We start from the raw sequence: 14,339 nt of genomic DNA, 5'->3' as shown, positions 1-14,339 counted from the left end.
TGATTCTACACTGAACAACAGGTCTACCTGCAGATATTTTAGAGGAAAGGACTATAGTAGATGTGGGTGAGAGGTAGAAGCCAGACAACACACAATGTTCCTCAAATCCATTTGACTTGTCTTTGGACATCCATTTTGGTTTGTTATTCCTTAGCTTTTGCCTTTCTTTCAGCTGTGTTTTTAACATGGATGGTTTATAATTTCCTCTCTTTTTCCATCACCTTGGAGATGTTCAAGCAGTTTGTCATCTGATAAGGTTCTCTTCCTGCTCTGTAAATTTGACTATGTCCCCCTAGTGACAGTACTCTTACTCCATAAAAGTTTCAACAGCTACAGTGAACATAGAAAGTACAAAGTATTGCTGCTGACACCATACACTCACTGCCAACACCTGGTTTATAAGTTATTTTTTTCCTCCTCACACACTCTTTCCAGTGTTGGCTGTTGAACATGAACTAGTAAAATTTCCCTTCAAACCACTTCGCCCTCCATATCCCTTTAGGATGCTTGAAATTTAGGTTATTAACAGTTGATTATTCAAGATATTGAGAAAGGAATTTTTAAAACAGACACAACACTGCACAAGTGGGAGGGGTTTATTTTTTTTAATATATACATATGTGTGTATATATACAAAACATATAACACCAATGAAGGTTATTAATAAAGTTCTGTATCTTACTGGTAAAATAAGGACTGCACAAAATACAGCAAAAATGGGAAGAAAAATACAGGGTAACAATTCAACAGTCGCCCAGGCTATCCCTACTTTAGATGACATTACGCAAATGCTCAAGAAGAAGTTACAAAAACTGCAAAGATTCTATGGAAAAGATGGCATGCTGTATGTTAGATCATACCCTTAAAGCTACTACACGCCAGAAGACACTTATCACTTGTATGGGAAGTGTCAGAAGCTCTATTACAAGGTAATTTCCAAACTAAATTGAAGCCCTGATTTAGAATAAATGGCTAAAGACTCAAGGAAAAAATACAAAATAGATTTTAAAAGAGAAAAAAAATATTGGAAAATTTCAAAGTAAGTTATTGTATTTTGACGAGTTTACTTTGCACTCTCTAAAATGAGGATGTTACTTGAACATTTTTTTCACTTGTTCCTTCTACTCAAAATGTGCTTTCTTGCAGAATGACCTGGGTTTACTTTTATTTATGCAAAGTTGGCCTAATATCTATCTACCTCTTTCAGAGGTACTTAACTCACATTAACTAAAAGCGAAGAGCTTTAAGTGCAAGTGTGCTAAATCCATGTGGCTCAAAACCAAAAGTAACAAAGGTGAAACAATGTCTAAGCTAAACACGAAAATGCCTTCAAAATAACAGTGGGATAACTTTGTAATGGCATATTTATTTTGAGTAGGAATGTACTCACATTGTATTTGCTAAAAGTAAACTTACCCTGTATTGGGATAAATATTTCCTGTAAGAATGGAGGTAGTACTCAGAAGTCAGGTATCTTGAAACAAAAGCATTTAGATACAAGGTGTCTTATTGCAAAGTAATCACTAGCTTAGTTTTGCAATAAGGTTTCTTTAAGCATCATCAATTTCACAGTCATTGAGCATATGATTTTGATGTGGTCCATGAAGGTGGTCTGTTTTAAACTAATGCTATTTAGTTAAGAAGCCATTTCATTATTGAGTAAATGATGGAAATTCAAGTGACTTGGAATCATTATAATAAGTCATGAAGAGGCACAAAATTGGATACAAGAATACCCAATGGATATAGTCATTCAAGATTAGGAAAGAGAAGACTCCTACTCTGCAAGAGTCTAGAAGAGGTATAGCCTTGAACAACTGACAGCATTGCAATTGAGAGTACCAAGAACATTAACAGAGGTTCCAATGGGTGGCAGGAAAGTGGTTCTGTCATCTTAATTAAACAAACACATTATATGGGGACCATAGTGAAAACAAAACAATGACAAAAAAAACTAGAAATGAACAGACTACAAAGCAGTAAGGTACTGAAAGTTTAGACAGCCTAGTTACTAAGAATGAAAGCAAACTCAGTGATGTTAACAATAAAAAGAATCTCCAAACACAACATGACCGCCCCTATAAATTTCATGAGAATAAGTTAAGGAGTAACCTGACTAGTGAATTCAGTGCAGAAAACTCAGACCTCCAGCTTGTGAAAAGCAAATGTAGTAATCTTTAAACAGTAAACTAAAAAATGAGAGAAAGAGAAAATTGCTGATAAAGACCTCATCTGGAACCACAGAAAAGCAAAGCTTGTTATTATTTATATATAATAGCATCAAGGAAAATGTAGAAATTCAAAAGAAAGAAAAAAAAATACAAGCCTACTTATTTGGATTTGAAGATCAGCACAAAGCAAGACAAAAATAATGCTTTTCTGAAAAGTGAGTGAGTTCTTACCAAACATATATAAAAGGAGAGAAAACAGGATTCATAACCTCAGCTAACCAAGTTCAGGACAATGGCAAATGAAGTTAAGTGGAAATCTGGAACGGTTCATGTAACTAGATCAGTTGGCTGAAGAACAATCTTTCAATCTTTATGAGTTTTCCCAGAGCAGAGCATTTTCTGCTCCATCCTTGCTCAAATATTTCTTTGGTAAGGGTTTGAGCTTAGAAGTTACAACTGACAGCATGTTTGGAGAACAGTCACAGCAGAATAGAAAAAGGTAGCTTACTGGGTTTGGTTTGGGTTTTTTTGGGGTTTGTTTTTTTTTTTTTTTTTTTTTTTTTTTTGCTTTCTCTCACTAGGCAAATGTCCTGGTTCCGGCTAGGATAGAGTTCATTCTCACAGGAAGCTGGATGGGACACAGCTGGGACAGCTGACCAATTAGCCAACAGCTGATACAGTTTACCCAAATTAGCCACAGGGCTATTCAATACCATGTGACATCATGCGCAGTATATAAAGCAGGGACCATACAGAGAGCTGGGCACGGGGGTCCACCATGACCTACTGTACCGTGAATCATGTGCTTAGTATAGAATTGTTCTGTAAAAACCTTCCTGAAAAGCTGAGCACTTTATTCAGCCAAGCAGTTGAAGCTAAGTTTGTTTATCATGGGGAAAGTTGATGATGGTTTGGTGTATTTCTACAGAAAGGTATATAAAGTCATGTAAATTACACAAGTTGAGTTCTTCATGAATTCTCTCTGGCCTATTAAAGTATTTACCTGAGTGCATCTATAAGACTGTATAGGGGAAACCCAGAAAATTTGGTCAGATATTACACTGTTGAGGAATAAAGTAACAGGAAATCTGACTGTATTTCAAAACTGAGACTACCTGAAGGAAGTTTTCTGATAGAACACACACTTTAATGACTGCCTTGATGAAAATCTGACCACAGAATCCAAACAACAGATTACATTACAGTTTGTGAACAAAATCCAGTCATTCCCTTTAAAGGATCAGACTGACAGCTAGGGACTAGCTTTACTCATATAGGCCTGAGGTTAAGAATTGCAGAAGAGGCCACTTGAAACAGCAGTTAAAGACATGCCCCAGACTGCTCAAACAAGATGCCTGAGGATATTTCTGATAGGCTCGTTTCTTCTCCATTGATAATTCAGCACTGTTAATCAGTATGAGCCCCACTAAGCAAACTAGTCAATTACATAACTAGTCAATTAGATAAGAGGACACTTAGTAGAAGTATCCTTGGTTCCTCTTGATCTGTGATACTGAAGAGTCACACTGTAGAAGGTGATCTGGAAGGTATAGCCTACTTACACTCTTCAGTCCCAAAGTCAGCACCCAGTGTAAGGTCTCATCACGAGAAATCTTGTATTTGACCATTAGTATCATTACATAATGTTCATAGGCAGTACCAGCTTCCTTTCGTATGAAGTCTTACTTGCAGTCCTTTAAAATTTCAGATGTAGCCCAAACTACCCTCTAAATAGCTGTAGCTTGGTAAAAACAAAATTTTTAACTCAGAGTGTGAAGAATACAAGTAGACTTATTCCTGTAAGAACCAGCGAAAATGAAGCACACGGACTATATTAAAAAGAGTCCAGATGCACTCAGGCAAATACAGGATCTACAACAAGATTCAAAAAAGTGTACTTAAATATGCTATTTATTTAGATCAACATGGTTATTTTATAGAAATATATCAAGATGATCACAAATCTTGGTTAAGTCTGGCTTAATCAGGTCAGAGCCCTGTTATGCAGGGGGTATTTTGCCAAAATCCAATTTTGGCTGCTAACACGCAGCTGAAAGTAACAGCTTTCATTTTAACAGGTTCATGCCCTTCACTGAAGAAGGGGGGGGGGGGGGGGGTGCGTGGAGAGGTGCGGCACGGAATAAATTAATCAATTTGAGAATTCAAGCATGACAAAAAGAAGATGCTTTTCTGGAACAAAAATCACACTATTTCCTATGTCAAAAAGCGGGGGAAATATCTAAAAATGACTGATTACCTACTGCAACAGGCAGTAAAATTGCTGAGTTGCAGAAGCAGACCTTATAATCAGGACAGATGAAGAAATTGTGCTATTTTGTCTTCTGTAACCTGACAGAATAAATCAAGCAGTGTAAAGGGACTCAAGGTAAAGAGTTGGGGGAGGGGGGGTGGCTAAAGAGAGTTAAGAAACAAAGAAATGGGAAGTTATTTCATGATTACTGCTGTTAAAAAGCTATCTTTTTTTTAAAAAAAAAAAAGAAGTGGGGAAAGGATTAAATTACCTGAAAGTCATCATAAGGGAAGAGTAGCATCTCACGTAAAGCATCATTCAAAATCTGCGTTCTCCTCTGAACGATGACATTTTCATAGTCTATTGGTTCTATGAGCTTTGGTTTTGCCTAGGGAAAAAAAAAAAAAAAAAGGAAAATAAATTCAGGTATATTGAAGAAAAATTATGATTGTTGACTCATTTTAAGAAGTTACTCTTAAAACAAATTGGCAGAATGAGATTCCATCTACATTGAAAACTTACAGTACTGAAAATGCAGACTTTATGTCACACTATACCATATGGATAAGTGCAACTGATAATTACAGAGACAAACACGTTATTTGCCTCAGAAGGAAGAAACAGAACTACTTCACAAAACACACTAAGTCAGAGCTTATCAGAAGAATCATGTATGTATTCTCCCTGGAAAAAAAATTATAAAGAAATGACTAGTCTCACGTTGGTGGTTACCTCTGCTTAGTACTGCCCAGAAAGCTCTAATGTGGGTTTAGCAGGGATCAAAACAATCTCAGCTCAGACCTTTGTTTTAATTCAGTAGTAACCTGCAGGAGGGGTAGGCTAATTGGCATTCCTCTTTCTCTATCGTTTTTTCAAAATTCCCATAGGCCATTTGCTTCCTCCTAATTGCATGAGTGGCTTTCTTCAGGTACTATGCATTTATTCAACATTTAAACTCTATACTGCTGTCAAGGCACTACAGCTGGCTGTGCACAATCAGACAGAGAAAAACCTTCACCCTGCCAAGCATTCTGTTAAGTGGCCAGATGGCAAAGCAGGTTTATAGAGAATTCTCAATGAGGCAGCACTGCCCCAGAGTTTGCAAACTACTGCAAAGCTTGCACTGTACGTGACTAAAACGGGGCACCTACCACAGTATCAGACATAAAACTACCATTTTTTACAAGTGGCAATTAGTAATTGATACTTTCTTAAGATCAGTGGTATTAATTTCCAAGTAAGGTATATGAAACATCAGAATAACAACAAGGCCAGTTTATGCCATCATTATAGCTTATCAGAAAATATAAGATTTTTATTTATATATATATATATATGCATAACTTATGTTAATAACCTTTCAAATTCCAGCTGTGCTACACAGAAGAAATATCTTCATGACTAGCAGTAACTATTAGTCACTAGTATATTAACAACATTCCTGAGAAACCATACAGTTGTGTTCTTCATCCAAAAGTGAATAAAATAATTTGGTTTTCAAGGAATTAGGAATGCTTTAGTCAGAGAAGGTTACCAAAGTTTTCAGGCTTAGTTCACAGGCTACACAAAAGTTACTTAAGATTCCCTCATATCTACCATATTGTAGTTCTACTGTTAAGAAAAATGCAAGAACATTACAGAGCATAAAAGCAGAAAAGGCAAAAAAAGCAAAATCTGGAAAATAAATCTACCAAAAAATGATGAATGAAAGGTAGCTTTGAAATCAACAAAAATAGCTTCCATTTACAATCATACTGGCAGGATTTACTAAAAGTTAATAAGCTATATAATAACATGCTCAGCACAGATCAATACAGCTAGGAGCCACAGTGGAAAATGATTATGTTGAGCTTGCCATCTTTCTCCTCAGAGATGGAGAACAGCTGTTCAGTTCACTGTATATTGTACCGCAAGACATTTTGAGAGCTTAGGACAGGAACCACAGCTACTGCTACATCTTCTCCTCTTGTTCATGAACATGGCTTATCACAAAGCCAACATCAGTGTCCATGAGAAAAGGCTTAAGTTTGTGTTCCTGCACCCATCAGTACCTGAAGTAGCTGGACCATTTAGCTAGGAAAAGCATAAGAGAAGCACCTAAACACAACATAAGAAAAGGTTACATTTTCTCTAATTTACTAATTTAATTACACACAATATTTTAGTTCCAAGAAAACTTTTTTAAGTTTGCCTTCAAACATTCAGACTCCTGCAATGAATCCCAACTACTGAAATGGTGAGGTTCAAGCTTCCTTAGTACGCAAAGGCCAGATGCACTTTCTTCACCCAGCTATTTGACACATTTCCTTGATTCAGGCTGCACCAAATTACCCCTTCACAAAATTTCAGGTTGAGCAGCCCCACTGTGCCAGATTGTTATAACCAGTTATGATTCAAAAAAATTCTAGTAACTTCACCTACCCTCTCCAACTCTTCACTAAGGCAATAACTGTCCAGTATAAATTTGCTTCCTTAAGCATGAGACAGGGATAACACAGAGTATGAAGAGCCCTTCAAAGTTTACTGCTCTGTAAATGAAGTACATGACTACACCATTCAGAAAGCAAGATACCCTTTGCTCACCTTTCTCCCACTTTCATATAAGTAAAAGGTCTCTCTCCACCTATCCAGTCAAGCAAAATGACCCACCTGTCAATCACTGAGCTTCAGCTTCAGCTCTTGCACAGTATACTCTTATGTTAAAACAATGTTTAAGAGACTGCTACAGTACTATGGCCAAGTTGGTCCCTCTGGCCAAGTTGGCCTTTACCACATGACCATTCCTTCTGAAGAGTTTGTCTGAGAAATGATATGCAATGCACTGTGGTAACACATTGGTTTGAGTGTGGTGCAGGATGTACCTTTAAGAAAAACAAAAATAAATACTCCAAATTAAACTAGGTCTAAGAAATGAGTAGGGGAGAAAGACCATTTGAATCATATATACAGTCTCTTCTGTTGGCTAAAAATTTTGCTTCACAATTAACTCTAATTGAAAGGAGAGCCGACACTAGAAGAACTTCCTCTCTCTGCTGGCACGTTCTGAGCCTTCTCACACTAGTACCAGCAACTGAACAGTCATATTTTGAGACAGACTAGGAGGTGATCTGGTTTTAGAGGGTTCCTCCTACCCAGCAAGCCTTCCACCAGATTGGCTGTCTGAAATACAGATCAGATGGCTGCACGACCACTCGTGCCAACAGATGGGTGCTGATGGGATCTTTGGAGAAGCAGGAGAGATTCAGATTACTAAACAGAATGTTAAACTCTGTCCTTATTAAAAGCTGTTGCAAAAGCATTTTTGAATTCTGCTACTCAACTTCAGTGCAGCTTACAATTTTTTAAATCTCCTTAAAAAAAAAAAAAATTCATTCAGGTCACATATTTTAATATATTTATTAAAATATATTAAATATATATATATATAGGGAAGCCTTGTAAAGGAAAGAAGCAGCATATACATGGTCAATACAGTCAGAAAGTTCACTTATTGCTACTCTCTGAACTAGCAAGCAGATAGATCACAGCACCAGTTCCACTAACTGGTAGCAATGGAAAGCTGTCACCTCAAATGGGTAACGGATTTTTACATGATACTGCATGTAATCAGCATTTTCATCCTCTTCTCGCTGGTGCTGAAGAGAGAACTACATCCATCCTGTTGTTAATTCTCTTGGGAAGGCAATAGGTGAAGACTGGAAGAAAGCTACCTCTGGCTCCTCTCATTTTACCAGCAAAAACAGAAGAAAAGGATTACTTTTAAAACTAGCGTAACTAAAATTATTTCACAGGCATGCGCACACGCACACACACAGAAATCACTTCTCTTAGCACAGCTAATTCAAAAACCAAAGATGCATATACAGCAGCTTCAGAAAGCATACAGTTCAGTGCAAATGCATGTCTCTACCCTACAGTCACAAAACAGGCCCACCACAAAACTGATAAAAAAGAATCTTAAAAGAAAATGAGCTTTGGTCACATTTTGGTTACATGCTGTAACGGAAGACTTTAAAAGAATCATCCCTCATTAGAAGCTTTTAAAGAATCTAAAGCTCTCTGGAGTGGAAGTTCTGAATATACACTTCTCCTCTAAGTCAATGGGACACAGAGGTAGTTGGTGGTACCAGAAAACCACATTATCATCCTATTTAATCAGTAAAGTACTTGATTTGCAGAAATATCATTTCTGTAAAAATTCATATGGAATTTGCCTCCCCAGGTTTTCCTAAGTGTTACTCATTTTTTTTCTTAGCAATTTGTCAGATTCAAAAGGAAGAGGATGTTTTATCAGTTTGAGCCAGATATAAAAAAGAAAACAATAAACAACACACTGATGTTGGCATTTAGCCAAACCTACAACACCACAGGGAAGCACATTCTCTTTCAAGCTCCTTGGAAAAGATTTTCCCATGTATTATATTGTGTAATATAAAAGAAAAGACACTAGGTAGGTACAGTTTTGTTGCATTTATGGACCAGCTGATGCAAATAAAACTCAGCCCAGTCAAAACTGCAAAATCAAGTTTAGAGGTACTAAAACATCAGTCCTTCAAACAAGGCTTAACTTTTCATAATAATTTGCAACAAACAACATGTTTATTTCTATAAGCTAAGAAAAGGCTGAGAGCATAGGGCTTCATGTGTGAAACCCCAATGGAGTACTGCATCCAGTTCTGGATCCCCCAACACAAGAAGGATGTGGACCTGTTGGAGTGAGGCCAGAGGAGGCCATGAAGATGATCAGAGGGCTGGAGCACCTCTCCTATGAGGACAGACTGAGAGAGTGGGGGGCTGTTCAGCCTGGAGAAGAGGAGGCTCTGGGGAGACCTTACAGCGGCCTTCCAGTATCTAAATGGGGCCTACAGGAAAGACAGGGAGAAACTCTGCAGTAGGGCCTGTTGCGATAAGACAAGGGGCAACGGTTTTAAAGCAGAGGGAGGTAGATTAGACATCAGGAAAAAGTTTTTTACACTGAGGGTGGTGGAACACTGGAGCAGGTTGCCCAGAGAGGTGGTGGATGCCCCATCCCTGGAAACGTTCAAGGCCAGGTTGGATGGGGCTCTGAGCAACCTGATCTGGTTGGAATGTCCCTGCTTCTTGCAGGGGGGTTGGACTAGATGACCTTTGAAGGTCCCTTCCAACCCAAACGATTCTATGATTCTGTGCGGTCCAGCACTCAAGCTAGTCAATGCCGTATGTGTAGGCAGATAAAACAGCAATGTTATCTGCTGTATCACTTTGTTTTTTTGCCAGTGTATTATAAGTATGAAAAATTATTAGAAATAAGAAACATTTCAAAACAGCAGTCATGACACCCACATGGTAACCATTTTAATCTGCCAGAATATGGTTTATATATTTGGACAAGCAGTGTCAAAAGCCAGCAGACAAAAGGAAATTTAAAATAGGAGTCAATTATTGCCTACATTATATATTGCAGAAAAGCCAATACAGTACACTTTTTCTTGCATGTTTAAATTGAGACAAATGTTATCTCCCTCTGGTCTTCTAACAAAACAAAGGATGGTCAGGTTAAGCACAATAGGTATTGTTAGCCTCATACTGCACAACATCATTTACCTTATAAAAATATATAAAAACGTATTTAGCACATACACATACACCTGCAAATTAACAGGTCCCCATAAAGAACAGAATGGAGCTACAAGCACTAGCAGGCAACACAGCATATGAATTGATGAATTGTTGTTACATATTTCTCAACATTGGCCTGAGACAATCCATTTTGAACAAAGAATAAGACTATTTAATACTCAACATGGTTAACAGCTCCCTGTATTTTATTGTTCCACAACCACAACAAACTCAATAAACTGCTCAGGTTGGGTTATTTTTAAATCAACTTTAAAATCCATTCAAAAACTTACATGTATCCTGGAACTTATTCTTAAATACTACATTACTCATTATCCTCTTTCTTAGGTATGGTTAACTTTGTGGCTTAAGATTCGGGGCACTGGGAGGGAATAAACTGCTAAAAAGTTTATGTAAAAAACTACTACTATGCATATATTTAAGCAACAATATGCTTTAATTGACAAGTTACAAACTCTAGGACTTGAAAGAATGAAATGCATTAAGTCACCTGTTCTCAAGCTTGCATAAACAGACCAGAAGTGCTTACTGGGGCTACAGACACTGAGTGAGCCATACAAAGATTATACAGTCATACAGTCTTTTTTTTTTTGCGCATAGTGTTTCTTTAAAAAAAAATAATTCACTTTTCCTTCTTTTTTTTTTTTTTCCAGTTTAACCTGAAAGACTGAAAACTCTTCTTCTATTGTTCATCCACGTCTTCAGGGGACTGTAACAGAAGAGAGCGGGGGTTTCCAAAACTCAGTGAACACAGTCTAAATTACAAAGCATTGTGCTTTTATTTATAAGAAGTATTTAATTGATGGTCAAGGTCCATTTAAACACAAGAACACTTTTTAGAGCCGAAACATTTTGATAGGACTTTCTCTGTATTGCCAGTATTTACACCAGGTTGTTAATATGGGTGTAGTTCCAGTTGTTTAATATCTCAGCTCCTCTGTGATCTGCTTTACCTTCCGGCTCAAACTTAAGCATGCTGTGTCCTATGAAGAACACTTATCAGCACAGAAACTAACATTAGAATCAGACATGGGCAATGCTCTGTTAGACAGAGGAGCTCAGGTGTCTATGTTTTATACTGTCAGTATGTTTCCAAGCAGAAAGATGGCTTCCAGAAGTTCCAGCTTCCCAGAAACATCATCTGATTTGATAAGCAATTACTACTTCTGACTATTAAAACACAACTGGACAGCAATGCAACTGGTAACTTCTGCAACAGTTAGCACAACAGCAGTTCATCCCAAGTAAGGTTCTGAGGCACCACCCAGAAAATCTAAATTTTTCCACGGGCTCTTCTTGCTTGTTAACCTCAAAAGCAAAAGTTATGACACGATCTAATACAAACTGCAGGAAAACAAGAGAGCACAAGTACGAACATGCTGGCACTGAAAACAGCAGGTGACTCCTGTTGTGAACCCACCCATCTATCCAGGAGAAGTTACTTCAGGCACAGCGCTCAGTCAAATAACAGTGTTTCAATATCACATGGGATGCTTACAGTTATAAAGACTTGGTTCCCTCAATACTCTAGCAGACTCCCTGTGAACTGCATTTAAAATAATTAAATGAATATCATAAAAAACTTGTTGCTTCCTTGAAGTCCTGACAGCTGATTCCGTCTCTTATAAAGAATAGTCAAAAAACACGAGTGCAAGATAAATCAAATAATATTTGCCCATACAAAAGGAATATATCCACACTTGAAAGACTGTTTTAGGCAACAGTCGGTGAGAAGTATTACTAGAGTCAACCAGAAGCTCCCCGTTCCAAATCCTTTTGATGACTGCTATCTAATACAATTCTAAGGTTTCTAATCCAGACAGCAAGAAGTTCTGCTTTTCACATTTTGTTACACCAACTGGTAACATTATCAGTCTTACTTTCTACCTTACTGCACCCTATACCAGTGAGAAAATATCTACTTTCACTGTGGCAGTAAAAATCTGCTGCAACATCACAACACAATGAAATAAAAATGGACCCAAATGTCGGTGTTAAATGAAACATAGTGCCCTACTTTTTGCTTTGTGCCTAGCAGCCCACTTAGTGCAAAGTGTCCTTGCACCATTTCATCTAGTTTTCCTCAATAAACTAGACAAAAGCAGAAGTAAAAAGGGATATTATACCATCTATAATTATGTGCCTTACATACACTTGTCTATATATGTAAAAGATTAAGACCAAAATAGTAACTGAAATGACAGTGAAGACTTTTTTTTTTTTGTGTAACCTATGTGGAACTTAAATGTTCTTCCCTTGAAATATTGACCTTTGTTTTGAACGCACTCATTTCATCTGAAAATTAAAAAAAAAAAAAAAGACAGGGCAAACATTGGAGGTATATTAATCCATAAGCATTAAATGAAGTAGTATCTGGAAAATTATAAGGATGTACTAATAAATGGTTATAAGTAAACACAGTAATGTGTTAAGACTTTTTTTTTCAAGTTAGTACGTATGCTTGTTGATCAACTGCAGTACTCTCAGTATCTGCAGAAACACTAATATCCTCTCTGAGTATTCATGGGGGAATAAAAACAGTTCTAAATAAAGTTAAACATTCCAAAGGCAGGAAAGCACACACAAGATTAGCTCATATTGTACTGATGAAAATCTGGACCAGAAATCAGAACACACCCATACAAAAACCCCACGTTTTACTAACAACTGCTCTGAATAGAATGAAACCAAAGAAAACAGTGCAAAGGAAAAGAAAATTTGTCTTAGTAACACACATGTAAGCTTTCAGTTATATAATTCCCATAAAGTTACAGATGTGTATTACTAAATATAAATAGTCAAAATGTTTTAGTTTAGTTCTTAAATGTGTAGTGTGGAGCTCAGATAAGGAGGGGGATTATAATTTGAGGATCACAGCTCCCACTAACTTCAACCACAGCCAGACAAAGAAGAGACCATCATCCTTTAATTCAGCAATTAAGTATGAGATATTGCTAACTAAAAATGGAATTTTAGTAAGAACTATCAAAGTACCTCTTTCTGCTGATATATAAATTATTAGTTTAACAATCCTCTTCTGTTATTTGAAAAGGTTTATTGTCCTAGCTGGGAGAGTTGGTAGATTCATTACAGCTTGCTTATTACGTTCTCTTGCTGTACTACTAAAATTCCAACAGAAATAAGTGTGTAGTGATATAAGTAAAATGCTCTTATTTGATTACCTCCTCCATATACAGAAATATTCCCTTTTCCCTCACTGGAAGCTACTTCAAAATTTTAAATTCCTAAATAATGTGCATTGAAGGCATTGAAAAATAGATCCTTTAACAGAAGTATACCTGAATTATTCAGACAGTTCTTAGCACATTTAAGTAAAATTTAACTGTTACACACAGAGTCTTCAGAGTGTTCAAACATATTTTAATTGAAAGATATGCTGGACAGTTAAAAAACAGAGGTGCTAGAATGGATTTTAAAGCACAAGTGGTTTTCATGTTAGGTTCTAAGAGCTGTACAACTATGCTAGACAGAACAGACACTGAAAAGTACCTAGTATGAAAATCAGACTCCAAAGTCACACTCAGAGAGAACCGAAGATTTAGTAAACCAGTATAGTAAAAATTAAAAATGCAGACAAAGAATGAAACCCAAATCTTAAACACACTTTCTTCACAAGTAAGAATGCTGGAACTTCTCATTAGCATCAGATTAAGCAGTTTTTCAGTGGCAGACAGAACTGAAATTATTAAAGGAAAGAGATAGCTTGTTTAAACAGTTCTTACCAGCACTACCACAGGACTCTCTGCTTCTGCTTCACAAGGACCTGCATCTTTGCACTGCTGCGGAGACTCTTTAAGCTCTTTCTTAGGATTTCTGTTTGTTCTTGCCTGCATTCTTTGTTTGAAAATACAAACAGCAGCAAAACTGTATGCTTTTTTGGCATCAAAGCAATCAACATGCCAGTGATCACAAAAGATTTTTTCCCCAGCACAAGCAGCAGAAAGTACAAACTAGTTAACTTCTCAGCTGCAGTTTCCTAAATCTGTCATGGTGAGAATGCATGACAGACAAAGGCCAGCCCCTAAAGCATGTTGTATTCCTCTGGGTGGGGGAAAGGGAAAAAAAAAAAAAAAAGGTGGATCCATTTTTAATGCATTAAGGTTATGAGTCAAACACAAAAGAGAATGTGCATGTCCAAAATGACCACGTAAAACAGTCCAAGTCTTCTACAGCACTTATAAAATCAAGTCTTCAATATTTTAAAATACTGTATTGTAAAAATTAGCCACTTACTGACAACTAGGCCTCCTTAGAAGTATAAATTTCTGGTTTTTGGG

General features: G+C 37.0%; 1 protein-coding gene across 14 annotated transcripts in view; it reads right to left on the bottom strand.

The window, feature by feature from the left end:
• DOCK9 (dedicator of cytokinesis 9) overlaps positions 1-14,339 on the bottom strand; it is a 135,871-nt gene that overhangs the window by 88,431 nt on the left and 33,101 nt on the right. For 9 of the 14 annotated variants that reach the window (XM_086771115.1, XM_086771193.1, XM_086771170.1 and 6 more), the window contains exon 2: positions 4,694-4,810. In XM_086771115.1, the coding sequence (XP_086627241.1) occupies positions 4,694-4,810 (117 nt within the window). Of the gene's footprint in view, positions 1-4,693; positions 4,811-13,784; positions 14,011-14,339 lie in introns of those variants that run through there. The other 5 variants (XM_086771122.1, XM_086771203.1, XM_086771162.1 and 2 more) reach the window with 1 other exon arrangement.

The sequence above is a fragment of the Chlamydotis macqueenii genome, chromosome 1, assembly GCF_036417535.1.
Source record: "Chlamydotis macqueenii isolate bChlMac1 chromosome 1, bChlMac1.mat, whole genome shotgun sequence".
NCBI classification, from domain to species: Eukaryota; Metazoa; Chordata; class Aves; order Otidiformes; family Otididae; genus Chlamydotis; species Chlamydotis macqueenii.
Note: the sequence above shows the minus strand (reverse complement) of the source record. Positions and strands in the feature narration are given on the sequence as shown.